Source organism: Anser anser, assembly GCF_964211835.1.
Source record: "Anser anser genome assembly, chromosome: 2".
Taxonomy (NCBI): Eukaryota; Metazoa; Chordata; class Aves; order Anseriformes; family Anatidae; genus Anser; species Anser anser.
The window spans coordinates 96,910,011-96,937,699 of NC_139721.1; the positions used below are offsets into that span (position 1 = coordinate 96,910,011).

At 46.6% G+C, this 27,689-nt stretch overlaps 1 protein-coding gene and 1 long non-coding RNA gene across 4 annotated transcripts in view; both read right to left on the bottom strand.

Annotated features, from left to right (window-relative positions):
• Positions 1 to 27,689, bottom strand: part of EEPD1 (endonuclease/exonuclease/phosphatase family domain containing 1) — a 108,442-nt gene that overhangs the window by 45,593 nt on the left and 35,160 nt on the right. Inside the window, exons 2-3 of one of the 3 annotated variants that reach the window (XM_083823551.1) lie at positions 24,439 to 24,564; positions 16,723 to 17,655 (exon numbers count right to left, since the gene is read on the bottom strand). In XM_083823551.1, coding sequence (XP_083679677.1) covers positions 16,723 to 17,576 — 854 coding nt within the window. In that variant the 5' untranslated portion in view covers positions 17,577 to 17,655; positions 24,439 to 24,564. Of the gene's footprint in view, positions 1 to 16,722; positions 17,880 to 18,106; positions 18,320 to 24,438; positions 24,565 to 27,689 lie in introns of those variants that run through there. The other 2 variants (XM_083823550.1, XM_083823549.1) reach the window with 2 other exon arrangements.
• LOC310893954 lies at positions 901 to 3,774 on the bottom strand. The gene is made up of 2 exons (XR_014579427.1): positions 3,691 to 3,774; positions 901 to 3,009 (listed from the first exon to the last, which is right to left on the bottom strand). It is a non-coding gene; the product is annotated as an uncharacterized lncRNA (long non-coding RNA).

The following is a 27,689-nucleotide window of genomic DNA, read 5'->3' on the forward strand; positions in this document are numbered from 1 at the left end:
CCCCTGTGCCTTGAACCCCAGTACTCGGGGAAAGACCAGCCAAGTCACCAAGCCTGAAGGGGAAGAAGAAGAAGAAAAAAAAAAAAAAGGAAAAAAGGCAAAAATGTCATCATTCAGGAGTACTTCACTGAAGGAAAAAGCTGAGGACAAGATTGCAATTCGGCATCTCACTCTGAATAAGGTCATCTTGAATTGACACCATCCTCTGGGAAAGGAGCTCAGGAAAATGAGCATGTAGTGACACAGGAAGAAGAAGGCTATGTGAAAGAAGGCTACAAAGAGAAAAGACAGTCATCATCCGTTCCTCTTTCAGGAAGACAAGAGGAGATGACAATGCACGTAACAGCTCAAGATGCAATCACACAGAAAAATGTTAAGAACAGCTTTCCCAGAAAAGCAAAGTGTAAGAAGGGAGCCGAAAGGAGCATTTCAAACTTTCCTTTTGCTGTTCGAAGAAGAGCAAGAATACGTCAGGCACAAACTTTACTCTTAGCTCTGAAGCACGGTTTAACAGTTGAGATGGACAGATAAAGCAGTGCTTGGAAAACTAGGATGGGTTATCACAGGAGCACATCCTCAACACGGGTGCTTCCCTTTCCCCTACAGAGGGCTGGGGACACATTCCTCTTTCCCACAGCCCCAAAGAGCAGTGGAAGAATCACAGAACGGCTCGGGTTGGAAGGGACCTTAAGGATCATCTAACTCCAACCCCCCGCCATAGGCAGGGATGCCACCCACGAGATCAGGTTGGCCAAGGCCCCATCCAGCCTGGCCTTGAACACCTCCAGGGATGGGGCATCCACAGCTTCTCTGGGCAACCTGTCCCAGTGCCACACCACCCTCACAGCAAAGGATTTCTTCCTAATGTCTGATCTAAATCTACCCTCTTTCAGCTTAAAATCCCCTTTAGATAGGACTCCTCATCCTATCACTGCCTATGGCTACATCCTGCCTTCCCAATGGCTGAAGAAGGGCAGAGCCCGTGGGCCGAGCAGGCAAACAGCCACCAGCAACTGCTCGCCTCCTGCCTAGCAAAGAAACCTGGACTATTTGGGTTCAGCTGCAGGTTTATGAAAGGCAAAGGCTGCTCTCCTGGTGTGTACACAGCACTGGCGGACTTCTTCCTTGCTCCCAAAGCAGTCAGATGAACCTGCGTTGACTCACCACACAGCGAGGGAGGCAGAGCTGGGGTGTCAGCCTCCTGCGATGAGTAAGCAGGGATGATGGGCACACAGGCAGTGTGAAGAGGAGTTTGGTAACCTCATGGGGTGAGCCAATGCTCGGCTGGGATCAGCCCCCTGTCAGGAAAACACTGCAGTGAAGAGTTGGTCAACACTGCTGCCAACAAACTCAATGCCAGCTCAGCCCTGAGGAAACCTCTCACGTGGCATGCAACCCACCTGCAGGGGTGTCTGGCTTTGGCTTCCCTCTCTCCCCACCCCCATCCCAAAACACAGCAGTGTTCAAAAGGCAGTTTCAAGAAGGGGAACACCCATTTGTCTACAGGATGTGAAAGGCAAAAGGGATGTGGGTTAACTGGAGGGGGTGCAGCAGCACGCCTCTGTCTGCCAGGGCCTTGCAGCCAAGTCAGCACACACGCCAGACAGCCCAGGGCAGACGGCTCCTGCGTCGGCTTCACTGGATGTGGGACCTGGCTGTGAAACATCCTGCCCCCTTCCAGCCTTCTCTGAGCAGACAGCAGCTCTTTCCCTTCCACCAGGCGTAGCTGCAAGAGGTTTCAGTCTCTGGATCACAACTGGCCACACAGTTGGTAGATGTAGCTCCAATTAATCCTGTTATTATTTCTATTTTTATGGGCTATCTTCATGGTTTTTGAACTTTCAGAACTGGCAATGACTGAAGGTTAGGGCCCAGTCCTGTACAGGTGACTTCTATATCTGTATGCCATCGATTTAGGGTGGAGCTGGCTGGTATTCATGATTAAAACTGTTCACAGGTTCCAGTAATTCGGAGGAGACACCCTGACAAACTGCTGAACTGTGTGTGTGAGCTCCTCCATCACACCTCCGTGCACCTCAGACCACATCCCACTCCACATCCCACTCCAGCTTCCTCTCTCCTCACATCAAGTCCTTTAGCACAGCACATGCCCACACATAATAAATAATAATAAATTTGTAATATTTATAAATTTACAATATTTATAATAATATCTATAATTTATAATAATAAATAATAATAAATAAATGGCACATGCCCACACATAATAAATAATATCAGAAGGTGAATGAAAGGGAACAGAAGTACAGCCTGGTGTACTGGAAGAAGCTCTGACACTGAAGGCAGGAAAAGGGGAAATAACCTAACTGGGATAGATTTGCTTTTCATCCTTTATCTGCTTTGTCTCCTTAGGCTCTCAAATGCTTCAAGAACTGTACAAAATCTTCTGGAGCAGCAACTTTCACTCCTGATACCAGTCAGGTTAATCTCAATGCCACCTGAGATCAATAATACAACTATCACAACATCATGGGATTATAAATAATGTAATCCAAGCTTCCAAGGCTATATTTCTGTGCTAAAAGATGCCCTTGTAAAGACATGCACATATAGAAATATATTTTTTGCCCAGCATTTTGTTTTCTCATTGTACTCGGGTTTGGGAAGAAAAAAGGCTGGTTCAGTAGAAAGTCCTCCCCTCCCTGTTCTATTAACCTGCTTTTATTTCCCCTGGCTACCTGCACACAAAGAAATAGCAAACCAGCAGCAAATCCTCCAAATGACTGCAAGCAGGGTCAAGAGAGAAGCACTGTTTCTTCGTGCTGAAAACCAGAAGGCCCACGGTGCCAAAAGTTTGTGCTTCTTGATGGTCGGCCAGCGAGCAGAGACATTGAGCCCTGCCCAGAGGCAGCCCTGGTAGCTAAGCATCACTTGGAGAAATCCATGGAGCCAACCACTCGTACCACCATCACGCCATACAACTGCCCTCTGCCTTGGCTCATCGGTAATTCAGGGTTACGTTATTCCCATGAACTGCTGCTTGTGTTTCTGCACAGAAAGCAAACAAGAGAACATGCTATCCTCCATAAATACCATATTCTGCAAGGAGGAGGGGATTAGGGGGAAACAATGGTGGAGTGTCTTCAGCAAGCTGGAAGCAGTCCCAGCTTCAAACTTCACAATGACACACAGGAAGAAGTTCTGAAAGCTTCCCAGTCAAAGAGTACCCCTGCGTGCCAGGCTTGGGGATGTCTGGACATAAGAATGGCCTTTAAAGCATAAGGACACAAGAGCACTGCACACAGACAGTGCCTGTGAATGCAGAGAACAGTGGCTCAAGCTCAGCTTTTTTTTTTTCTTCCTCTCCTTTTCTTCTCTCTGGCATTCAGAGTTAATTGTGTTGTCCAGCTTCTTAACCTTATTTAGGTCAGAGGCTTCAATACAAAACAGACTTAGAAACACAAACCTTCTGTGGGAATGAGAAAGCCTGCTTGGCCAGAAGAGGAGCTCCCCAGATATTAAAACTGAAGTACCAATCATACTTCAGAAAGCGATGATGGGAAGATATAGTGCTTCATGAACTGGGTTGGGCTCAGCCCAGCAGTGCAAAATCATACCTCATGCAGCTTTACACAGGCTCCCCACGTTATGGAGAGAGCTCCAAGGCCAGTAAAGTAGCCCTTAGCACGCTACGTGCATGACGTGAATCGGAGTCGTGTCGATGCCTACCAATATGTTCCCTGGGGTTTCACCCTGATGTTCTGCCAGCTGCTGCGACTTCATGCCTTCCTCCACCCCGGTGTGCTGCAGTACACTTTCTTCTCCAGCCTGAACAGGTGATAACCCCCAAAAAACGGTGAGGAAGTGGCAAAGGAGGTAACATAAGGCACCCCTAGTGAGCATAAGTGAGAACATCGCACTCTGAGCCCTGGTGACTGTTTTCCTGGATCGATATTGGGCTTAAAGTAATATAAACAGGGCTCTGGTGTTTTTTCCTCAATGGTACTTATGCACCTGCTGGTCTACAAAGTACATGAAGTGGAAATTACAGCCCTTTTACAACACTATTCTCATTCCCATTTCTTGATTATTCTGAGGATAAACTAATCATTGCTCCACAGAAAGCATTTCAGGTTATTTGAAGAGGTGTGATTTATACTGGTTTTGTTAACGTGACTGCCTCCTAAAGTTATGCAATAAAATCAACCTATAAAAACAACCAAACTCATGATTTAACACCTATAGGCAATAACACAGTACTAAAATATCGAGACTGCCACTCAGCACACTCATAAGACAAAGCGACAGTATTGAAAAGGGGATGTTAAAATAGGGTGTCAGTGAAACGCGCAAGTGTTTGATGGGCTGCAGCAGACAGGAGGGTGGAAACAGGGAATAAGGAAACTGTATGCAGACGTGTCATTAAGCAGCATTTTACAAGTTCAATTTGTTTCCCTGCTGGAGTTCAGGTGGCACTAAATGGAGGAAAGGTTCAACAATTCTCCTTTAGCATCAATTATTTTTGCAGTGGGAGAACTCCACATGCCCATGCTTCCCAAGCTGCCTGTGATGGTGCATGGCCAAGCATCGCCCTTCGTCCTCGCACCATAACAAGGCAGAGCAGCCTGCCACAGGAGGAGGGAAGCAACTGGGTTTGCTGAACAAGGAGTCCCAGGTCTACGAGTCTCAGTGATTTCTACCAGTCCCAAGTTACCACCTGGGAGGTACAACTTGAACCAAACACCAGCGGTAATGAAAATGGCAGCAACAACCTCTGTGCTTTCTTGGGACAGTGGATTCAAGCTATTGCAAGACCTTTGTTCCCAGGTACTGTGAAATTGCCTTGAAGTAAATATAGTCTGCAAAGTTTATGGACAACATTTGATCAAGTCTTTAGGATACAATGACCCTTGGAAGATCTCAAAATTAGGGAAAAAATCCCTGGGGAAAACAAAAAACCAACAGCAGAATAACAATGTAGACACTTGTCAAGTCTCCTGCAGAAAAGTTTTCAGATCATGCTTAGGTTCCCAATGGAAAACACACTTATATACCAACTAGGACAGTACTTGCACTTAGCGCTGCTCTGGCTATAAACTCCAAACAATACCCTAAAATGCACCATTAAGTATTTTTAAAGCCAGGCCATAAGGAGTTTTGTATGGACAACTTCAGACATATTCCTACAAATACCAGGATTTAGCCAAATCAAGCCATATCTACACACTGAAGATGAATGACACCACCATGACAGAGCTGATATTCCTTCAGTACTTTCTATTTCTAAGAGACATGCTTAATAGCACTCTGTTTTGAAGAACTGCTAGACAAAAAGATCTTTCTGATACAAATTCATCAGTCCTTCCTCCCAGAGTTGATGTCTCTAGGCACTATCTTTAGTAAGACAAGATGCATATGAAACACCAATTGTGAAGTGTCACTGCAGCTTGGCAAAACCAGAAAGGCTCAACTGAAGGCAGCAAAATAGTTCTGGGTGGTTGTGCTGCTCAGCTCCGAACGTACATACAAATTCCTTTTAGGCAATCACTCTTGCAAGTTAAAAATAATTCCATGTCCAACATGTCTGGAAGTTAAAAGTCCCATCTGAGGAAGTTTAATCCCATCTGAGGAACAGAAATCAAAAACATAACTACTTTCTTCCTTCAAAGCAACGGTACAGGAGCCTCCTCTGTTTGTCAGAATTTGCAACACCCTCCAAAATAAAGGCCACATTTTAGGCAGGTTTTGCCTAAAACTTGAAATATCTTAAAAGACACTGATTTTCAAACTCCCTGCCAAGAGGCTTCAGAAGAGGAGAAAGAAATACTGCAGTACATCTTGGAACAGAAGATAGTGTTAGAATGATTTTGAGGAAATATAAAGAATGATCAAAGGAAACCGAGTTCTTGGCCTCGCAACCAGGTGGGAGATAACACAATTCAAGCCTAGTGGCTTGAAAACAAAGGCTTGATCAAAACATATTTGGGCTAACTGGAAGCACTAAAGGTGTGGCAAGACAATTTAAAAGCCAAGTGAAGCCAGCAAAAAGGCTTTAGTTCAGTAGGACTGGAGAGAGGATGAAGGAGGGGGGCACATTCAGGTTAGAAGCGCAAGTGTGAGGGTCAGATCAAAGATACAGGCAGTTTCCTTTCAACTTGAGAATCAATGGACAGATTACTGTATATCTTCTTACTTTCACTTGCGTTTTGCCTAAACTGGTGCACAGATGTGCACTTCAGAGCTCACAAAATCAGCTTTACTCCAAGCGGAAAAAAAAAAGTCAAAATGGGACTGGAAGCTCCTTGCAGCAGAAGGTGAAGTGAGACAAACCACAGCAAAGTCCTAGTGCTCTCGGTTTAAAAAAGAAATGGGAAATATCACATGCTTTGATAGGGCTTTTGCTTGTGCAGTACGACCTTTATCTATAGGTAGTTTTTCCAGCATGTTTATGGCCAACAGCTCTGTGTAGAAGTTGCACAAATATCTATTAAATCCATGAGCTGTTGACTGAGGACTGTTCAGCCTCAGAACCTCTATATTGTCCCTTAAGCCACGATTTTCTTTTCTGTGTTAATATTTCCAACACAGAAATTGGAAGTGATTAAGAGCAAGAAATTTAGATTTTTTTAATTATTTTTTGGTAACCAAAGGACAATCTTTTTCAACAGATCCCTGTGAGATATGTTGGAAGCAACCCCCAAATTTCCACTAGCTGGATTCTTGCCTCAGGTACAACTCCAGCCCCCAGTTTTTGGGTTCAAACCTCCCTCATCCCGTTCTGCTGCAGAAAACGGAGGTGTGATGCCATCCTGCTCATTGCTCAACACCATGTTTTCCTTAGGGAGGCCAGTGCAGAGGACAGTTGGCAGTGCTCGTAGTTCGGTCTGCATCGATTATGAACCGGGAATGTAAACACAGGGAGAGATAAGGGAAGGAGTAGTACAAAGGAACAGCAGGAAGATATGGATAGACAGAAAGCCCCAAACTGCACTACTGTTGCTGCCAAAATCATAGCTAAACTCCAGCTGGCCCGTATAAAGGTTGCAAAGCCCAGTCAGGTGCTGCGGCAGCATTTTCCTGTTTTCCAATGACATTTATTTTCACTCTTAATTCAACAGCAGCTGTGACGTTTTATAAGCGGTGGGGATCTTGGGCCGGTGCAGCAGACTTCCTCTTCCACGTGGCGTGGTGCTGGCGTGTGCCTTACCAATGCCACTCATGCACACCACAAGAGGAGAACAACTCAGACGCATCACTAAGGTGGCCCTTGTGCTGGTGGACCCCATCCCTGCCTGCAGTGGATGAGCCACTTCTGCTTACACCAGCTGAAGATGGCGTTACCACGGGAAAAATCACTACCTTGTTTATGAGGCAAGCGGTTCTGAATCAGATGGTAGGGGTTGTTCCCAGCTAAAGATATCCCCCCTGTAGGGATTCACACTTTTCCACATTTCTGTCTGCTTACAAGGAGAAAGGAGGAACAAGGCAGTCACTTTATGCATTGTGACCATGGAACTTCCTTCATATGCATTAAAAAGCAACAGATCTGAATATTTTGCAGTTAATTTTTCAGCACCAAATTAGAATCGCTTCTGGCACAGCGTTCTGTGATTCAGTGGCATTAAGCTAGAGATGAACTTGGTCTTATTTGCTTAAAGATAACACACAAAGAGACCAAACAGGAGCCCTAAATTAGCATCTGCTGTGTATGCACCAGCAGGCCACTTCCAGTTGAGCAGAAAGCTGGCTAACATTTACACCAGCCAAACCTCAGAGAGGTCATTGACCTGTAAGTGCCATGAGAAACACTGGAGAAAAGGCCATCGGAGCGGGACAGCACACGCTCGTTGTGACCACAAGCGCACAATGGACAGACCAGCAAGGGAGAAGTGGAAAAAACTCGGCTATAAATAAAAAGGAGCCGAAGGAGAACTCCCAAAACAAAAGCAACAGCGTCTTTGCGCTGTATCCAGGAGAGGTTCATGCTCTTTTCCTCTTGTTAGGCGAAAAAAGGGCACATCATTTTTTGCATGACTAACAGCGTATTGCAAGCACAAGGGATTTAGGGCAGGAAGCCTGCCACCACACCACAAAGCAAAATCCTTGTTGATCAATTAGCTGTTCGCTAACCCATTAAAAATTAGCTCAGATGTGAGCAATTTGGACAGCTGCTGTAGCTAAATCCATACAGCAGCTAGACAACTTCACCTGAAACACTTAAAAGAAAAGGAAAAGGTAAGCTGAAGGAAACTTCCCAATTCCTTCTCTTCCTCCTCATCCATATAAATCTAAGGCATGAATTGCTCCCAGGAGTAGCTTTGTCTGGTGGGGCTTACTCCAAAAAGAGTAGGGGGGCATTATTGCACTGCCTCACAGTCCCACACGGACATGGGGCAGACAGACAGCCCGCAGAGCACCAAGATGCCCTCATGAACCAGATGTGAGTATGCCAGCATTAGCTAGAGGAACCCAAACCTGCTCCACATGAGCTGGTTGGGATGCTGCAAACAGCCCAGCTGTCTCACAACCCAGCTCCCAGGGGGAGAGAGCCATGGAAAGAAAAAAGGTTAATTAGCTCGGCTGGAGCACTGGAAAAATGCAGCACAATGCCTGGTCTGAAACTCACCTGAATTGTTCAGAATAAAGCTGGGTGTCTCCAAACAGCCCTGCGTTGTCCCGTGTAGACAGTCACTGCAATGAATCAACAAGCCCTGGAGCGTGGTCCATGCAGAAATGCAGTACTTGAGTAGGGGGAAAATAATAACTCAACATATAGGTCACTGGGGACTGCCTGCTGGACTCATCCCGCCGCAGACAGAGCGTGTTTAATAACCACAGTATTCCTGGCCAACACTAGCATCTATGACAATATGATCTCAAATGTACTTTTCCATATGAATTATTTTTTCTTATTATTTATGCGCTGCTCAACTTCTGGAACATCTGCCCACGCAGGGGGCATAATCAGGGTAACCATTTTTCTCCAGTAACCTCTTAATTACCAGCCTCTATTAATTTTACCAGCAGCACTGAAAATAACAGTGCAGGGCTGAAGCCTGGCTCCTGCCTTTATAACCTCCCCAGCATGAGGATGGAAACGAGGTCAGCAGGGCTGATCTTCCCAGCTGCTCTAAAATACTTGTCGTGCTTGAAAGCGGCACCCGACTAGACCAAGGAGTGGACGTGCTGCCCACACGAGGGGAGGGAGGCGAAGACAAGCCCTGGACAGAGGGAAAGCACATCCTCACCTCTGGCACGGGAGAGGAGCTGCTCGGGAGGTCTCACCTGCACCTTGCCAAAGCTTTTGAGTGCTCAGACACTCCTTTGCCAGCAGCATTATTCTCCAGTGAATCAGAGCCTGCTTTGAATCCTAGCTGGCAAAGTCCCCCCCTTGTAAAAAAAAATAAAAATGAAAAAAAAATCTGGAAATGAGGAAGTAATTGTGTTCCTATTTTTAACCACCGTTATTAATAACATGCCACAGTTCTTGTCTCCATTGCCCCACCATATAATAGCATTGAGAAATTACTGCAGCCTGTTGTAATTATTTCGTGAGGCCACTGTGCCTCCATATGTCAGCTTACACCTGCACTGCTACAAAGAACAAAGCCGTTTAAAAATAAGTTATATGCACGCTATAATCTGTGTCCTGTCAACTTCTCTCTGCTCATCTGGCCAAGCCTGGAAATTGTTATTTGGGCAGGGCTCCCAGTGACTTCAGGGAATGCTAATTACAGGCTGGAGCAGCAGGGCTCTCCTACCAATGCAACGGCAACAGCCACAATGAGCCGAGCTCCGGCAGCAAGAAGGGTGCAGCTGAATCTGTAAATCCAGCCTTTACGAAACGTCCCTGCTTAGCACAGCTGGAGATCACAGCATTAGCAGCGAGCCAGGCCAGCACCTGGCTGCAGAGACAGTGTTTTCCCCTAGTTAAGCATGGCTGACTGAGTTTCCACTTCCATGATGTCAAGAATTTGGGGTATTCAATTCCCATGTTCGTAGCCCCTTGGCTTGGCTTGCCCCCATCCTTTCCTGGTTAGGACAGCAGCACCAGCATCTTTTGCCTTCAGGAGTGCTCCTGTTGCTCTTCTTAAACTGCAGCTAAAAGACTACTGCTCCCAGGGCTGTACTGTGAGCTCCAAAACCGCAGAAGAATCACAGAGCGTTAAAGATTTCTTCTTACAGGATGCAGCTCTACGCGTAGATACCTACTCTGCTTTCTATACTTGGGCAGCATAACTTTTCTGAGAAGCCGAGCAGGATGAGGTTATAGCCTTGTGGTCCCTGAAGCAGGCAATAAAATATTGGTTACTAACTTCACCTACCTATTAGCACGAGTTGACTGATCCGTTCGATATTTGCTGTGTAGGATACAGCAAATCCTGCACAATCTGCAGAAGTAATTTGGCAGCTCCGATTTACCAGAATACCTGCAATCTGCAACTTGAATCCAGTGACGTGAAACAAACATGTAGAATAGCCCTGAAGGCGTGGATTGAAACTATGCAGACATTAAGTGCTGCCAGATGTATCAAGTCCACACGTTGGAAATTTTATACATATATAACAAATGCTTTCCTCGCTGATCCGTTCCATTTCAGTCAGGCTTTGTGGTACAAACAGCAGTGGCAGGGTAAGATTAGAACAAAAGTCAGGGGAAAATAGGTTTTATTTTCCATGGATAAGCTGACCTTTGACTACACCGCTCCTCCAGAGGCATTCTCATCTTTAAGGGTGGCACACAGGTAAAAATGGCTGGTTAGGGACAGTTGCTCAGATGTTCAAGGAATACACTCAGTTACACACGAAAGTAAGCCAGATGCCCCGATCACCCTTTAAAAGAGAAAGTCCCTGCAAAGGTCACAAGGTTGGAGGACAAGAAAAAAAAACAACAATAACAACAAAACCCGCACAAACCCAATGGTTCTTCTGCCACCCCGATTTTTGTCCTCAGAGGTATCATAAGATGCAATTTAATGGCTTGACATGCATCTCTACTTGTAGCATTCATAAAGAAACCTCTTTGCAAAGCACCCCTAGAAGATACCATCTAAAAAACCCCTTTATTCTCAAGTTTTTTCCTGAAGTCGCAGAAGGCAGGATTTCCTACACATTACATAAGGAGGGGAGGGTGCATTTGTTCTTTCTCAGTTTAAGACTTATTAGCACAGTCGAGTTACTTGAGCCAGGCCTCTTTCCTGCTCTTTTATTGCAGGGGAATTATTCTTGGCAGGGCCCCAGCACAGCATTAGTCCGACGGAGAAAAACCAAACAGACACAGAAAGAGACGCAGAGCAGAAACACCTCAGGGCTCTGCCGGGTTGCCGAGAGTAGCGGTGACAGGAGAGAAATGACAAATGCAGCCTGGTGCCAAGCCTCCGAAGCATGCAAGAGCTACTGCTACTACTACTAGACACTGCCTGTGTGGGGGATATGTTCCCTTTCCATCATTCTGCTGGGAAACACGACCACGAACCGGCAGGCAGGTGTTGGAGGTCCACCACCTCATCCTTCCTAAACAAGGCACCCAGCACGAGAAATAAACAATTGCCTCCCATAATCATTGCACCATCCCTCAGTCCAGGCTCAGAGATGTGACATGAAAACAAAAACCTCACCCTTCTGAACACAGAGGAGCGATGGACAAGCATCTCTCCACCTCCTTTTGCTCTGAAGACGATGAGAGGATGCTCTTGGGGTGACTGCTCACCTGGGCACTGAGCTGGAGGACTGCCTCCTCGCAAGAAAAGCTGCCTCCCCAGCCCTGCCACGCCATGCACTGTGCCTGTCCCACAGGCAGGTTTCACACTGCAGAAGCAGCCACTTTCTCCTCGTCCTTGGTCCCTGTGGGCTCTCCCAGGCTATCCTCTCAGCTCGTTTGGGAAGAGGTGTTGAACCCAAGCATTACAAGGGGAATGCCTGTCTGCCCGCTGCCTCTTGGGAGGCAGATTGGGGCCGAGCTTCACCTTCCTGCAGCAAGAGCCCCGACACAGGTCTCTGAGCAAAGGAAAGTGAGGGACAGCATACCAAATTCTTACCTTAGAGACTTCTCCACTGCCATCAGACCCAGCTGAAGACAGCTAACGGGTCACAATGCTGGGGGAGAAGGGGCTGGTGTGTTGGAAAAGGTAACAGACATGAACCAACAGAGAAACCATGCCAAGATGAGAGAGAAATCGCAGCGAAGTACAAGCCTTACAATAGCACCTGTGTTTGTTGCTCTACAGCAGTTTGTGCAACAGGTGTTAAGGCTTTATTACACACACGTTTTTGCATCAGGAAGGGCTAACTGCGCCAACAAGCTGAGCTTAGCAAGCAGCAGAGGGAAAGACCAACCTGACCCGCTTGACACCTGGAAGGAGCCGGAGCCATGGTCCATGGAATGTGAGCCCCAACCCTAGTGCCTCATCATCTTCCCACCACATGCTTTTTTAAAATTAATATTATTTATTTTTCGAGAGAGTGAGGGTTCTGGCTTTCAGACTGTCAATTTCCATTTACTCAATTGCAAAGTGTCATTACAAGGAAAAAAAAAAGATATCTTCAAAAAGTTACCGCTCGGTATTGTGAAGTACAACTTCCACCAGTTGGAAAGCCTCCCCCACAAAACGTGCTGGGGAACATGCACAGCTAATTGCTGCCCTCAGCTACAAGCAAACTTTCAAGCAAGCAATTAAACTAGAAGATGCATCCCTAGGGTGCTCTGTGTATCAGTTGGCACTACATGCACCTGTATCATGCTTCTTGCTGCAGTCACGCAGCACATCCCAGCCAGAGAGAGCAGTCACGGGGTACCACAGCAGTCATGAGCTCAGTTTATGGCCAGGAGGGACAGGTTTCATGCAGGTATGGATGAAGAGTGGAAAGTGTTTCCTTCCCTCGGGTAGGGGACAACCCTCGTGTTCTTCTGTTGACCTTGGTCAGAGGAAACATCTCCACTGGGGCTGCAAATCCTCTCCATGAAGAAGCTCGGTGCATTTGATCTGAACTTGCCATGCCAAACTAATGCTACATGTTTTTTTTGAGGTGCAAATAAACTGTTGATGACTTCTCCCCAGCCTCTAGAGCAGATGGCAGCTGGAAGAGGCGACCTGCAGCCTGCAAGGAATGCCAGCTCTGTCCTGCCTTAAACAAATCCCACGTTTGCTGTACCACGTCTGCAAGAAATGCCACAGGTTTGGGCAAATTCACCCACGTTTGATACTTTAATCCAATTAAGGGTCATGCTCGCCTCCACGTTCACCATGTTAATCGCTTCTAAAATTACTCTCTAGTCCTCTGAATGAAAATACCTCATTCCTCCACTCCAAACACAGTCATAAACATAGATCCTTGTAATATAAGAAAGAGACTGAGGACCTTGCTGTATTTCTCTATTTTCGTACCGCAGTGGTGGATTTCAGAATAGCTTAACAGTAGCAGTCATACTCACTTATTTGGAATACATTCCTTTTGCTGCTATTCTTAAGAAATTTAGCACTTTGGGGAGTGTGTGGAGCATATTTTCCCTCCTTCAGCAGATTACTCTGTGTGAAGTTTGACCTTTTCTTGCCTTTTTTTTTTTCCTTAAATAAAATAAAAACAAATGAAGGCATTGTCCTCTTCCCTTCCTGAAACACTGCTTTCCCAGTGCAAAGGCTGCCCAGGGCTTGAAGAAAGCCTCATCTTCTGGCCTCACCTGGAAATGAGCAGCAATTTCACCCCTTGCTAACGCCTGAAAGAACAAGCCCAAGGGGTCTCAAAGCTATTTGAGGTGAACCAGACAGGAGGGAAAAAAAAGCCACAAATAAGAAAGAAGCACTAAAACCAGCTTTTCAACTGGCGTGAAAGTCCCCAGACAGAGATCTCCAGCCCAGATTAAGATTCTTTGCTGCTCCTTTATGTTTTTAGAACAGTCTTCTTGACATGCTCTACATTTATCCTGGATTTAGAAAGCTATGGGAGGCAGGCTGTCACACATTCTGCCACAAAGCAACCCTCCAGTCCCCGAGACCACACAGGACCGCACGGTACGAGCACGCAGCAGCATGCTTATTTACATGCAGATGGCGGTGCACTAAGTGCATTAGCAAGGCTGCCAGGCAGATGCTCCCACAAGCTAAGCTGTCAGGCTAAATAGCCTTCAGATCCACCAAAAAAAGCTTTGCTGCTCAAGTTTCCAGCTAGGACCAAGCATGGGCCATCCGCTGAGCTCCTTAAGCACACACCTTCCGCACCACACTTATTTTGGTAGGCTGAAGCACTGGTAAGCCCTGTGCAACGTTGTTTTTTTGACTGAAGAAGCAAAAGATTAGTTTCTCCTGCTGATTATCAACAGAAGTTGATTCACCTGGGCAAAGATTAGTCTCCAAGTCATTTTTATCAGTTTCCAGGGTCCAGGAAGCTGGGGCAGGGAGGCAGACCATGGACTTCACACACACAGGCAGCTTCTGAGCTCTGCAAAGTTTGTTTTACAGCTACAAAGCTCCATGGACTGCAGCTACACAGCACGAGCAAGAGGAAATTCCTTCCCACTGCTCCCTGAGGTGCTGAGTAAGTAACATATACTTTTATTCCTGCATTGTGTCGACTTCTCTGTTCCCACATTTACTTTCCCAGGAAGCTTTCACAGGCCTGTCTGTGGATGCACATCACTCACTCATTTCTTTCCAACTTATCACAAGTGTGGTCAAGTACAGAGAACAATTGCCCCATGCTCTCCCCGTGTGATTGATGGTATTTGTGCAATTAAATGGAACAGCATGAAAAAACTCCTTGTAGCAGGCTCCTTTAAAATTTCAAAGTTTCAGAGAGACCATTCACACCCTCCAGTACACCCGCATACCTGCTGGGTTAAGTTGGATAAAAAGTACCATGCAGGCTAAAAAAAACCAGAAGCAAAACAAACAGTTATGATCATGCTCCGCATGCACATGCAGGTTTATTTTATATGTCACTTTCTTTGCTTATCCTTTTTAACAGGCAGATTGTTTTGGGTGCTCCACCAATGCTGAAGATGCAAAGTGGCAGGCAGTTAACACTTCACCAGACAAGGCCCTAAGATGAACAAAGAAACAGAAATCCCCAAAGCCACTTCTCTTTCAGAACTGGGGATCTAATAATCCTAGCTGGGCTATCATCTCCATTTTGGCTATCGAGCAGTCGTGGCTGGAGGGTGATAGACGCTTCCTGCGTTGGAGCATCAGGCACCCAAACAGCATGCAGCAGTGCAAGGGGGAACGCAGCACAGAGGTGTCCCTGCCCGGGAACACTGTACCACGACACAGGATGCCAAAACACTGTTGCTGTCTTTCTAGCGTGCCTGACCTCTGCCACCACACTGACAACAGCTGTCACGCAGCACGACAGGACAGTACTAGAGAAGGACGGGGCTCTCAGCACTCCCAAGGATAACAGTTTGTCAGCATTTCCTTTCCCCACCATATCCCCTCTTTAGTAGTCTGAGAGTCACCTGTCTGTACTAATTTCCAGCTAGGAGTTTGAACAGAAGACAGAGAGCAAAGTTTCCCAGTGCCATAAAGTAAACACCAGACACAGTGGGACAGATTTAACACATGGAAAGAAGAGGGCAAAAGTTACTGCAAAACCCTCATTGCATTCTTACAATTCTGTAGAAAGCAGAGAGTATAGCAATGAAGTATTTTGGCAGAGATACCCCCAGCTCTGCTATGTGCCTACTTTACAAAAATTGCTCTTGGCTTCTCAACCATGAACAGGAGAAGCACTATCCCCCGTTGGTTGCAAAGGTCAGCCCAGCCACTGACCACACCACAAACAGATCTTGCTCCGTGCCCATAAACCCAGTGAAATCGGGGCTGGCTGGCTGCCCGGAGCAAGTGTCAGCAGCCCAGCTCTCCCCAGCAGATGCCCTGCCGCCAGGGCAGAGGGAAGATGCAGTGGGTTGCACCAGCCTGGCACAGGGGCAGCCCAGGCAATTGCCCCACACCTTGCGGATGAACAGTGCCCCCAGATTAGCAAACACCTGATGACTGCTCATTAATGACCTGTCATCCTCATGAGACAAGCTGTGGCATTCCACGCTCATTACACTGCCCAAAACAACCTGAGTGTGCTCTAAAGTCTTTTGATTTCCCCCCCAATGAAAAATGGGTCCAAGGGAGGGCAGACTACAGCCCCAACACTGAGGTTAAGGAGGTCACCACCCAAACAAAACTTTCTAGAGAAGAAACGCTGGAAGGTCTCAGCTTGGCAATGAGAACATAACTCCTGCAAGGCTCTGAGAAAGGCAAAAGCAGCTCTGTATCCAGCCTCCCAAAGTGGCACTAAGATGCTCGGGAAAACAGTGAGAAACGGGGTATACACAGAGCAGCCCTTCTCCTGGTATTCCCTCCTGGCTTCCAGTAGGGAAGACAAGCCTGTAACTTGTTCAAAAGGCTCGCGCCTTGATGAAGAACCCATCCTCAACCACAGTAACAAGTCTTAACAGGCTCACTGTGACCAACCATAACAGCTCAGTCTTTCCCATACTGATGAGCGTAAATACCCATGCACATCCTCAGGTGGTCTATCCCCTTCCAAGGACTATGGTGGCTCTACCATGGGACAGTGACTACAGCCCCAGCATTAGGACTCAATCAGAAATCCACCACAAGAAGCAGGAAACATTTAATAATCCCAGGAAGAAATGAGGCATGCAAGGTACTAGGATCACAATGGGACACTGCACTGCTTAAAAACCCAAAGGCATTGACCTACGATCCCACGGGAAGCTGGGACTACCGGACAAGCACTGCCTCTTACCTGTTCTCCAGCAGCGTCATGCACACAACCTCCCGCACACCCGGGTTGTTGGCCTTCTCAACGGAGCAGCTCTGCAGGTTCCAGGTGGCCACCCTCAGCACGGGTCTGCCGTCCCTCAGCCCCCCAAACATCTCCACCGATGGGCGAGTGGAGATGATCTGGGTTGGGCCCCCAGGGGGAAAATCCAAATCCTCGCTCTGGAGGCTCAAAGAAGTGGGGCTGGGATGAGGCTTGGCCGTGAAGTTGAGGCCACCGTTGGTGTTTGTCGAAGGGGGCCGGGACCCCTCTGCAAAAATCTGATGCCTGATTTTGTCTAGGAAGGAGGAATTGATACAGTTCATCCTCACCAGGTCCTCAATACTTTTGAAGGGCCCGTGCTCCTTCCGGTAGTCCACGATGCTGTTGGCAATCTTCTCCGTGATGCCACGGATGCTCATGAGCTGCGCTGGTGTGGCGGTGTTGATGTTGATCTTGGTGGCGGACAGGTGGTGCTCCGAGGCCGGGTCCTTCCGCAGGGAGCTGGGCGAGTGTTGCGCCGAGCTGCCCTTGCTGCTCACGCAGATCTCAAACTTCACCTGCTCCAGCTTGGCCGCCCCGACCCCGCTGACCAGCGCCAAGTCCTCCACCTTCTTGAAGCCGCCGATGTACTCCCGGTACTCCACGATGTTCTGGGCCACCACCCGGGTGACCCCCGGCAGGGTCATCAGCTCCTCCTCCGTGGCCGTGTTGATGTTGAGCCTCTCCTGGTTGACGAGGATGTTGCTGAAGTTGCACGCCGCGCTGAACTTGCGGCTGTGGCACAGGTCGCCAGGGTCGCGGGGGATGGAGCGGTGGCAGCCCAGGTTGCCCCCCATCTCACCGCCACCACCACACCGCTGAGCTGCCGAAGCCGAGGGGGGCTGCGAGCCCGGGCCTCATGGACCCCACGGGTGCCTGGATGGTGGGGGACAGACCCCAAAACAGTCGGTCAGCAAACACGGAGGGCTCCTGCACCCTTCCTCCTCCTCCTCCTCGGGGTCCACCAGCCGCCCGCTCTCTGTCCGCCAGACAGCGGGGAGAGGCGGCCGAGCTGCCCCCGCCTCCGTGCCCGCCCCAGCCCCGCGGCTCCCCTGCAGCCCCCGGCGTCTCCTGCCGCTGCCCGTCCCCGCCGGCGGTACTAGGAGCTCGGCGGCAGCGCCCGCCCCTCGGCCGGCCGAGGCGGGGCCTGGCACCGCCACCACCTCCATCACCGCCTTCCCGGGCGGAGGAGCATGGTCGCCATGGGACGTCCCCGAGGGCGCTCCGTGCACCTCGCCACCTCCAGGGGCACCCCGTGAGGGCTCAGGCCCACCCCGCAGCTCCTGGGGCTCTCCCCTCCGCAGCTGGAGGGGCAGGAGTTAGTTACCTCTACAGGTTTTGGTTTGCTTCACTGTGCTTTCACGCGCTTGGGTGAAGTCTGCACGTCTTGGTGGTGGTGGTTCAGACTGGGGGCACAGCTTGAGCCATCGGGACAGTGATCCCCAGGCTGAAACCCCCCGCAGACTGCTCCTCAATAAGTTAGCATATCTGCCTCAGCCCTGGTCTGCCGTGCACCTAGTCTTCCCCTGGCAGAGAGCACCGCTGTCCTGCCCTGAAATCCTTGCTGCTTATCACCTGTGCGCCTCAGCTGGTTTTAAAGAACCTCATTTGTGTCCCAAAAGCTGCAGCAGCCCACTGCCGTCGGTGTTGTGTAGGTAAAGCCACCGAGGTGTTTACCTGGCTTCTGTTGCACCGAGTCCCATGCTGGGCTGGCTGCAGTGCTATCTGGAGCCAAATGAGCTCACTCCAAACCAGCTCGACTATGCCCACACAGAAGTGACTGCAATGTCAATGAATCCTAAATATAATCGGTGGGTGTAACTGCAAGGAAGGGGGAGGAAAATTGAAAGAAGGAGCAACATATGCTTGCAGATGCCAGCTACACACCCCAGTGCTGACAGTTCACATACGTTTCATTTATCCAGCCAGAACGTAGTGCGTGAGCATTTTCAACATCAAGGATCTGGACTGGCCCTCTCACAAAAAAACCAATCAGCTTGCAATAGTGGCTTATATATGCATTTTCCATGGTAAGTTAATGGAAATTATTTGGGTTCACCTGAAATAAAAAGCTGAATTTATGTAGCTTCTTGATTAAAGGGAAGGGGAATGTGATGAGAATTAGGGAGTGCAGGCTGCACCAGGCTTTTAGCTTGCATATGGGCACTGCTGCTGTGACATTTGCACTAGATATTCTGCTGCAGATCGCACATTTCTCTTCTCTCTGCCCAAGCAATAGAGTTAGCAAATTATCATTACTGGAATGGGTACTTGCTGCATTAGGGCACTGGCTCTTTGCTGACTGCTGGAGCGGTGAAAGTGCTTGCTTAGGTGATTAAATGCTTCCATGTCTACTGGAAAGTGCTCTGTGCACTGCGATAACAGTGGCCAATGCAGCAGAAGTCATGCTGGGCCTAATTCTGCTGGGATGATACTAGCACAGAGCTGGAAACAATTAACCACTCATCTGAGTATTCTTTGCGAGGCAATATTATTACTGTAATAGCTCCAGAAGCTGTTATCTCAATGGAGGACATACTCTTCCGCTTTCTACCATAGGTTGCTTAGAATTGATTCAGGCTCATTAAATAAGTTTTGAAGCTGAAAAGCACCAAAATCTATTTGAGGTGTGCCCCCGTGACTGCAGGCAGCGCCAGGTTTTCTGCATTTCAAACAGAAGGCAGGAGCATCTCCAGAAAGAAGATGACAGGCGTCACTCCTGTCCAGCATTTTCTATTGTCAGCAACTACTCAACACGTTTTGAGTCTGCAGCATGAAAATAATATGCAAGGCTGGACACAGCTGCATTGTGGATGAGTATGCAGAGCTCAGGGTTATGCAGTGGGTATCCCATCACCTAACCCAGAGTATGACCTATACTGGTGGGGATGCAACAGTGAGTAGGGAGGATATCACTCCATTAGCCCTTTACCCTGATTCTTTTTGGCAAGACTATGAAAAGGAGAGTTGCAGGGAGTTTACTGAGCTCTGAGTCAACTTATGACACATCTTGGTATTCTCAGAAAAGTGCCAAAAGATGTGAAAATGTACAGCTTTGGTCTGTATTTTAAAAGGATTAAAAAAAGTTTAAAAAAAAAATATACTGTCTTGATATCAGTGTTAGGCAATCCATTACCATGGGAGAGCTAACAACAAGGTGTAGCCAGTAAATGATTGAAAAAACAATGGCAAAAATTACTGACAGCCAGTGCAGGCAACAGAAAATAGCTCTTGTGAAACAAGAGTAGATATTACGGTTTATCTTCAACCCAATCACAAGCTCAATGATTGATCACAGTCTGCAGGTACACAGCAGCTGGCAGGGACCCTCCCCTGGGCTGCTCACCACCTCATGTGACAAGAGGCCACAAATCTGGGTTTCCTGGACCTTTGTCAGCCCAAACAGGTTATAGGGCTCCAAGACGCTGTGGGTGGCTTATTCCTCAGAATCTGCAGCTTACTGCCGACCAAGCAGCTGGCTGCCCACCAAGGCTGGCTTAAAAACTTCTCAGCGCAGGCAAAATGAAATTTTGCCATGGTGAGGATGTGAAGCTGAGGAGCACCTTGAAGGGCCAGGTGGGCTTCCAGAGTGAGAGGACAGGGAAGGACCCCCTCAAAAGACCCTCACTAGCAGCCATCGCCCATCCCACGTAGCACTTTCATATATCAGTATAAAGCACAGCAAAGTGGGCAGTGAGGAAGTAACTATTTTATCACTGCCCAACAGCCATTTGTTGAGCTTGGGCTCACTCTGCCACTGCCTAGAGCCCTCCTAGCTGCTTCTAAGGCAGAACTGCTCACACCCTGTCCCCCCAAGCAGCTAGCCCAGGGGTGAAAGGTTCCTGGGCAGCTGAGTGGCGTAGGGACAGGCAGCCAGCCACGTGGGAAACCCAGGGGTAGGGCAGTGTCATCTGCTTGCTGGCTCTGGAGTTATTGCCCAGTAGGAGTTGCTCAAAGAGGAAAGAAGAAAACGAACTAAACTTATCGATGAGAAGGAATTTCTCCAACACGTTCAAATTAAATGTTTAAGAAGGATATGGACTTGCCTAAACCCAGAACAATGGAGTGGATGGAGATATTGCTGATGCAGGTGCTGCTGAGCAATGTCTTTTGACTGAAGTCATGCAAAGAGTCAGCCTGGAGGGCACTACATTTTTAAGGCTTAACTTCTCAAGATTTTAAGATGGCCTTAAAATCTATCTTCATATTTTCCAAGATGTATCATCTATGTTGCAGAGACTCTAAACCAATAAGCTGTTCCGTGAAGGACAGAAGGAGCCAGGAGGTGTTGCTCAAGAGAATACCACAAAGTTTGACTTCAGTCTTCAGGCCACAGCTGCGATTCCTACCAGCCCGCCATGTGATAGCAGTGTCTTTTCCAGCTCTTGCTCACACAGCCTTTGGGAGTCAGGGGCTTGGCACTGCGGAGCAGTCATGCATCATAGACCTCAAAGGAGAATCACATGAGGATGGCTGTTACCGGGCTGTTCCAAGTATAAGTTGCTTGCATGTGTCACCCTTTTTAACAGGTTTCCTTCTCGTGCAAAGAAAAGGTGCCCAGGAGGAAGAGCACTTGCAATGGGATCATTCCTGCTGCAGATTCCTCTACTGGAATTCTTTAAAATGCCACAACCCCACTCAGTGGGTGGAGGTCACAGGGCCTGGGCTCCATCCAAACCCATGGAAAGAGTCCTTTTGCCTGCAGGGGAGGAGGAACTGTAACGTGCTCTCAGGAAGTCACCCAGAGAGCATGTTCTTAGACCTGCTGCACTGGGCTCTTAACGGGCAAGGACTTGAACAGGAAACTGAATAATTGCAATATTTGTATTTTTATTAAAAGGACTTATTAAAATAATTGTTTTCTTCTGAGAGTGCATCTTCAGTAACACTTGTAACAGAGGCCCAAGGCAGAAAACAGACGGATTTTTTATTAAGACAAGTGATAACAAGTACGAGTTAGCAATTTCATGAGCAGTGGAACTTGAGAAGTCTGATTTCTGATGGCTCTTTCCTCTGTTGATTTTCTGAGTTATAGTAATGACATTGAATATACATCAGTGTCTCAGCAGTGTCATTGATTCGGATGTCTCTGTACTATTTGGCCATTCATTTTGTGGCATTTGTAGGAACTTGGCATTTTTGAGACATTTAGCCTCTCTGTCAAATTTGCTTGAAATTAGCCCACATGCTAATAAAATCCTTGTGGAGGGAGTGACACGCAGAGTAGCAGGGAACACAATCACATGAATGTTATTTTCTTAGCAATCCAATGTCTGTGGTGTGAGCTCTTTTTCCTGTAAGACATTTTACATGGCTGCCAAATTGGTTGCAAAAAGATTAAGTGATGTCATGGGCGCTGGGTTGCCAAGTTACGGGTGTCACATCCTACAGAGAAATGCTACCTCAGAAGGGCGAGCAGAAGTGACTCATCTTCATGCCTCAGTTAGGTCTTCCATTTGGTTGCTGTTGGGTCTGAAACCCCCATCTCTCCCTCCCACAGGAGATCCTAACCACTGGCGCACTATGCTCTTTCATTAGTGCATGGTGGAACAGCTCATACTGGAGGGAAGTGAGAGCGAGCCACATCAGAGAGGACGTTCTCCTACAGGGCTTGGGATACAATTTTCATTTTCCTTAGACAGCGGGGGAATTTCATTTTCATCCCCCACATCTGAGGTGGCACTGTTAATTACTCAGGTATCCGTGGGGTCACAGAGCCAGAAAGGAATTCGAAAATACAGGCCTTCCTTCACCGCAGGCAGACACCAAGGCCGTGTCTACAGAAGCAGGCCTCCAGTGGTGGTGGCACCTCCTGAACTTCCCAGACTAGAGACATGGCTTACAGTAGACCCTTGTCACAGCTAACGTTTTCTTTGAGGCCCAGTCTAGCAGATCTCTTGTAAAAATGCCCATAAATCACCATTTTGTGATTCTGGAAGGGGACAGAGACAGGATTTGTGACTTGTGATCAAGGTATCTCAGTAGTCACCCTGGACAAGACTTCAGTGGTTCCACCCAGAAGCAAGTGTCCAGCGGATTTTCATGAAAAAAAAAAAAATGTGGGCAACAAGATTTTAGGCATCTCAAGAACTAAGCATGTTTAATACCAGAAATAAAGATAAATATTGAAGCCTACCTCCTAACCATTTTGTTATTTCACTGAAGAAATTATTTTTTGCATTGTTTATCATTTATAACTTACTTGTAGGTACTTTATTACCTTCTACTAAATGAAGAATTAAAACATCATCATCAGTTTTCTTGTTCAAAACATAAAAAATGGTTAACAAAATACCTTTCATGCTTACTTTTGACTTTTCAAAGAGATTCATGAACACTAGTTAGTTATTTCATACAAGCAGCTTTTTAGCAGAAAGCAGTTCTGCAGCTATTAAATTAGCGAATACAATTCTGCTCAGCCTTTTATATTACATGTAACTTCTGCTATTTGGGTTATTTATTTTTGTATGGTTTGTTGTTGTTGTTTGTTTGGTTTTTTGTGGTATAAAAACCACTCAGTCTCTACTTCTTTTTCACATGACTCGTTGTTCTTTAGATCCTGAAATTATTCACAGAAACAAAACTTGGACCCATAATTTTCCTTATATGTAAGGAGCAGTAAGGTCTGCGTGTTGTTTGCTTGTGCTAGACTCATTTGTTTCCTGTCTCTGTCTCTTCATGTGTAAATTTCTGTTTGTTAAGAAGAAGAAAAAAAAAACACAAACTAGAATCATTTTTTCCTTCAGCCCGAGTCTCAGATGAGATCTATAGAGAATAGAGCTCCAGTATAAATGCATAGCTCTGTTCAGGATCAGTTCATTCATTTATGAAATTAATATGAAATATTTTGTTTAGGACTTTTCACATAAACATAGCATCTTGCTTACATTAAAATCTTTTTTGTTCTCTGCACTACTCTCTTGAGAAAATCTCTCTTAAGAAAGTCTCTCACATTTCAAGTTCTGCACCAACAATTAAAATGGTTTCATGACCTCAGCCACTCCCAGTAGACTTTGAACTTCTCTGGGGAACCTCCCAGACAAGTGACACCTAGCTGCATAATCATTACAACATCTTCTGGGGAGGTTTAATCTAATTCCCATAGGACAAAGGCAGAGGAAGGATGCCCAGAACGATTCAAAACAATGCCTGCTGATTTACCTGAGCAGGTGGCCCTGTGCTCTTGGTAGAATTAACTGGCATAGTTGTCCATCTGAAAGTCAGGCTTGTTCAAATGAAAACATAGAGGAGGTAGGAAAGCAAAACCATAAAGAGGTCTTCCTCTAGAATCAGGCCATATAGGATGGCTACTTAGACGAGACAGGTGTACTCAGATCATCATCAGCTGGTGGAATTGACAGCAGAGCACCTGTGGAGCTAGTTTGAGCAGTACTGAACCACTGAAGGACAGGCAAGTCCTTAAGCACCTGGAGCTGAACAGCACTGATCTATTTAAAACAGAAAATGAAGGCCCTATTAAGCCTAACTTTGATCCCTGGAAAGATCCTGGCACAAATAACCACTGTAAGTACGTTAGGTGATCAAAAAAATAAAATCAGCATGGCTTTACCAAGCTCACTTTTTTCTTTATCAGGGCAACTGGCTTGAGGGACTGGAGAGAAGCAACAGATTGATGATAGAGGATGGAAGTATACTTACAAAGTTTGTAGGTGGCACCAAGCTGAAGGGCCTGCAAGGACTTTGGCAGGTGGGGTCAAGTTTCCAAGTAGTCTTCACGGATCAGAGGGATGTTCCAGAACTGATAAGATGAGCTTTGGCAGAGACCTAGGGAAGAAAAAAACACAGCATCCATGCAAACTGAGGAATAACTGAGTCACAGATGGGTCAGGAAAGGCTCACAGTATAAACAGGAATCATCAGTGTATCCTACTGGGTAGAGACCAAAGGCTGTTTCTAGCTGATCTCATTAATCCTGATGACGTGATTAGGAAGATAGCTATGTGATGACACAATTACAGTCAAAAACATGATGCTTAGAGCCATCATACCAAAGAATTGATGAATTACTAACTGCCAGATATTGTACAACTCACAAAAAACAAATGGCTCCTCCAAAACAAATCCCACAGCCCTGAAGATTTTACTATTTTAAGCCTAGTTGCTGGTCGTTGCTGATGCCGAGTAATATATACTCTGGTAAACAGCCTAATTGAAATCACAGGGACTGTGAAGTACTGTTGAACACGAGTAAAACTTGATGAACGTAGCCTGAGGTGAGGAGTTTGCTGACTAAATATGGGCTTAAATTACATAGGATATTACAGTGTTCTTTTTACAGTGCATGACGTTATCAGTGAGGTCACACCCAGAGCTCCAATCCTTTTTCTAGCCAAGTATTACCTGTTTGAGACAGGCTTTTCCAAAGTTTGAAGAGTCATGAGAAAAAAAATAGCTGTTGCCATTTTACGCAAGCTTTTGTGTTATGTCAGCAACATGAGCTCCCCACGCTCTGCAGCATATTCATTCCTATTCACCTGGTATATTTTTTCGCATGACAACATAAAAACAACACAGCAGATATTAGATAGCTGTACTTTCTACACAAACGTTGCTCTGAACATTGTAGGATGTAGGTTTTTCCTTTGATGGATTTTCAGACTTTGCTGTGGTTCAGAACAGTTCCCAGAACCTCCTGCTTTAAAGACAATCTCTCTAAGTAATAAGAAATTAGCTTTAAGTGTTTCCCCCAAATGTCCCAAAGCAGGCAGTTGATTAATTCCGATTTCACCCTGCACAGAGCCATGGCACACACCCTTGCCACCTGGTAGGTGAGCCACATTCCTCCCCTATTAGTCATGGAGCATGTCTGCCTTTAACCTAGCAGTGGCAGGCAATTATGTATGGGACATGGGGTGCTCCTCCCATGATTCAGGAGACTTTCGTGTCTCCTGATGCTGCAAGGTGCCATGTGTCCCTACCCCGTCACCTTCCAAGTAACCTCAGGGGATGCTGACGTGTCACCAGCATGACAGAAAGAAGATGGGACACTCAGTGAGGATAATAAGCTCAGAGGAATTGTTGGGCGAATGACTGTGCTTATGCTGACTAAGGCTCCGTCCCAAGGGTGCCAGTTGCTGACCGACTGTGTTTCTCATGTACATGTACAGGCACATGATGCTTTAGCAACCAAACACATCTGGGAAGACAAACACTGCTCCTTCAGTATATATACCTATATACTATATTGCTATCCCAAACTGGATGTGAATTCACTCTACATGCTGATACAGGGCTGAGTGCATGGTGACCATCATGCCTGGGGCTTCAGGAGCCTCTTCTGGATACACTGATTCCCTTGGCCTGCGTGACATCCAGCACTACCAGGCAGTCATCAAGCTGTCCACCGTAGCTGGATGAGTTTTACCTCTCAAACTGTCAGATATGAGCTACTCAAACTAAGCAGTTACTGTTAGGTGCAGTACAGCCTTCGTGCTGCACAGGAATGGGGTGACTGATTTATTTTTTTTTTCCTTCAGCTTTTTCCATTGCATATCACTGTTTGCCAGCATTACTCCTAATAGCATAGGACAGTATGATTTTAGACAGCCAGGTGAAAAGACAACCCAGTATAGTCTCTAACTGTTTTGGAGATTATCTATCAATAGAGGTCTGCATATTTCTAATGGCTTCTGGCCCAGCTCTGGGAGGTCTTTGGACCCAGGTCTGTCATTGCGTGCTGTGTATGAGGATCCGCCATCTGCACTGCCCTCACTGAATCCAACTTTCTCTAGCATCAGTATGCCTAGCTGGAGAGCAGGGGATTGCCCAACCTGAGGAAGGGTATCAGCACGTGGCCTTCACAGGGTGTGTTTGAGATAGGCAGCCATGTACTCTAGCAGTTGGCAGGAACAGTAAATGGCATTCACATCAATTGATCCTGATACCATCTGGCTTTCAAAGGGCTAATTCTGCCAAAGACAAACACTCAATGGTTCTTGCTGGCTTTGCGGTAGATTGAAAAGAAATAGGAAGGAATTTTGCCCCATCTGTATGCTTTTGTCCTCACTGCTTTTAGATAAGGTCACACAAATTTTCCAATTCAATTTGGATTTAAGCTGGTGATTGTTTAAGGCACAATGATGACTCTGTATCACAAGAACAAATGATGAAAGAAACAGTATTAGAAAAGATCCCTCAGATCAGTGAAGGCGCTGTAGTTTCCCCTTTCTTAAGCTTTGAATTTCATCTGGTTTTCCCAAGCGTAGGCCCTGACAGCAGTAATTTGGAGCGCACTGCCCAGTAGAAACATTGTACCAGCTACTAAAGGATATTAAGACCTAGGTGGCCGCTCACAGACAAGTTCCCAAAGGTGTCTGCAAGCCCCTCAGCAGTGCCAGGTGCATTCTTCCCTTTGGACTTCAGGCAGAGTTAGAGATTCCCAGGAGACCAGGCCAGGCTTTGTGCGTGGAAGCAAAAAATCAGGCCAAGAATTGATCCTACCTTAAATCAAGTGAAAGAACAACAAACAAACAAAAGTAAAGAACTAAACAACAACAAAACAACAACAGCAACTTATATAAGGGCCAAAATAGGGGTGTCTGTCATTCTCCAGGAAGTTCCTGTTACATCCTATAAAGCATGTTTTTAATTAAAATGTTCAGCAAGATCGTATCAAGTAGTTTCACTTTCTAGAACTGGAACATTTAATAAGAAGTCAACTGTAATCTTGATTTAAAATGTTGAATTAAACTTTTAAAAGAAACTTAGGGGAATATCTGAATAAAATTTACTTTATTAGAAAAGACCTTCTTGCTAAAAGTGTCGGACATTTGTGACAACTGTCAAACAATTGTTCCAAACTCATTGTTCAGAAAACCCTAAGGCAACTTTTAAGGATTTTTTTTTTTCCAAAAAGTCTTGAAAATCTCTAATATTTGACTAATATAAGC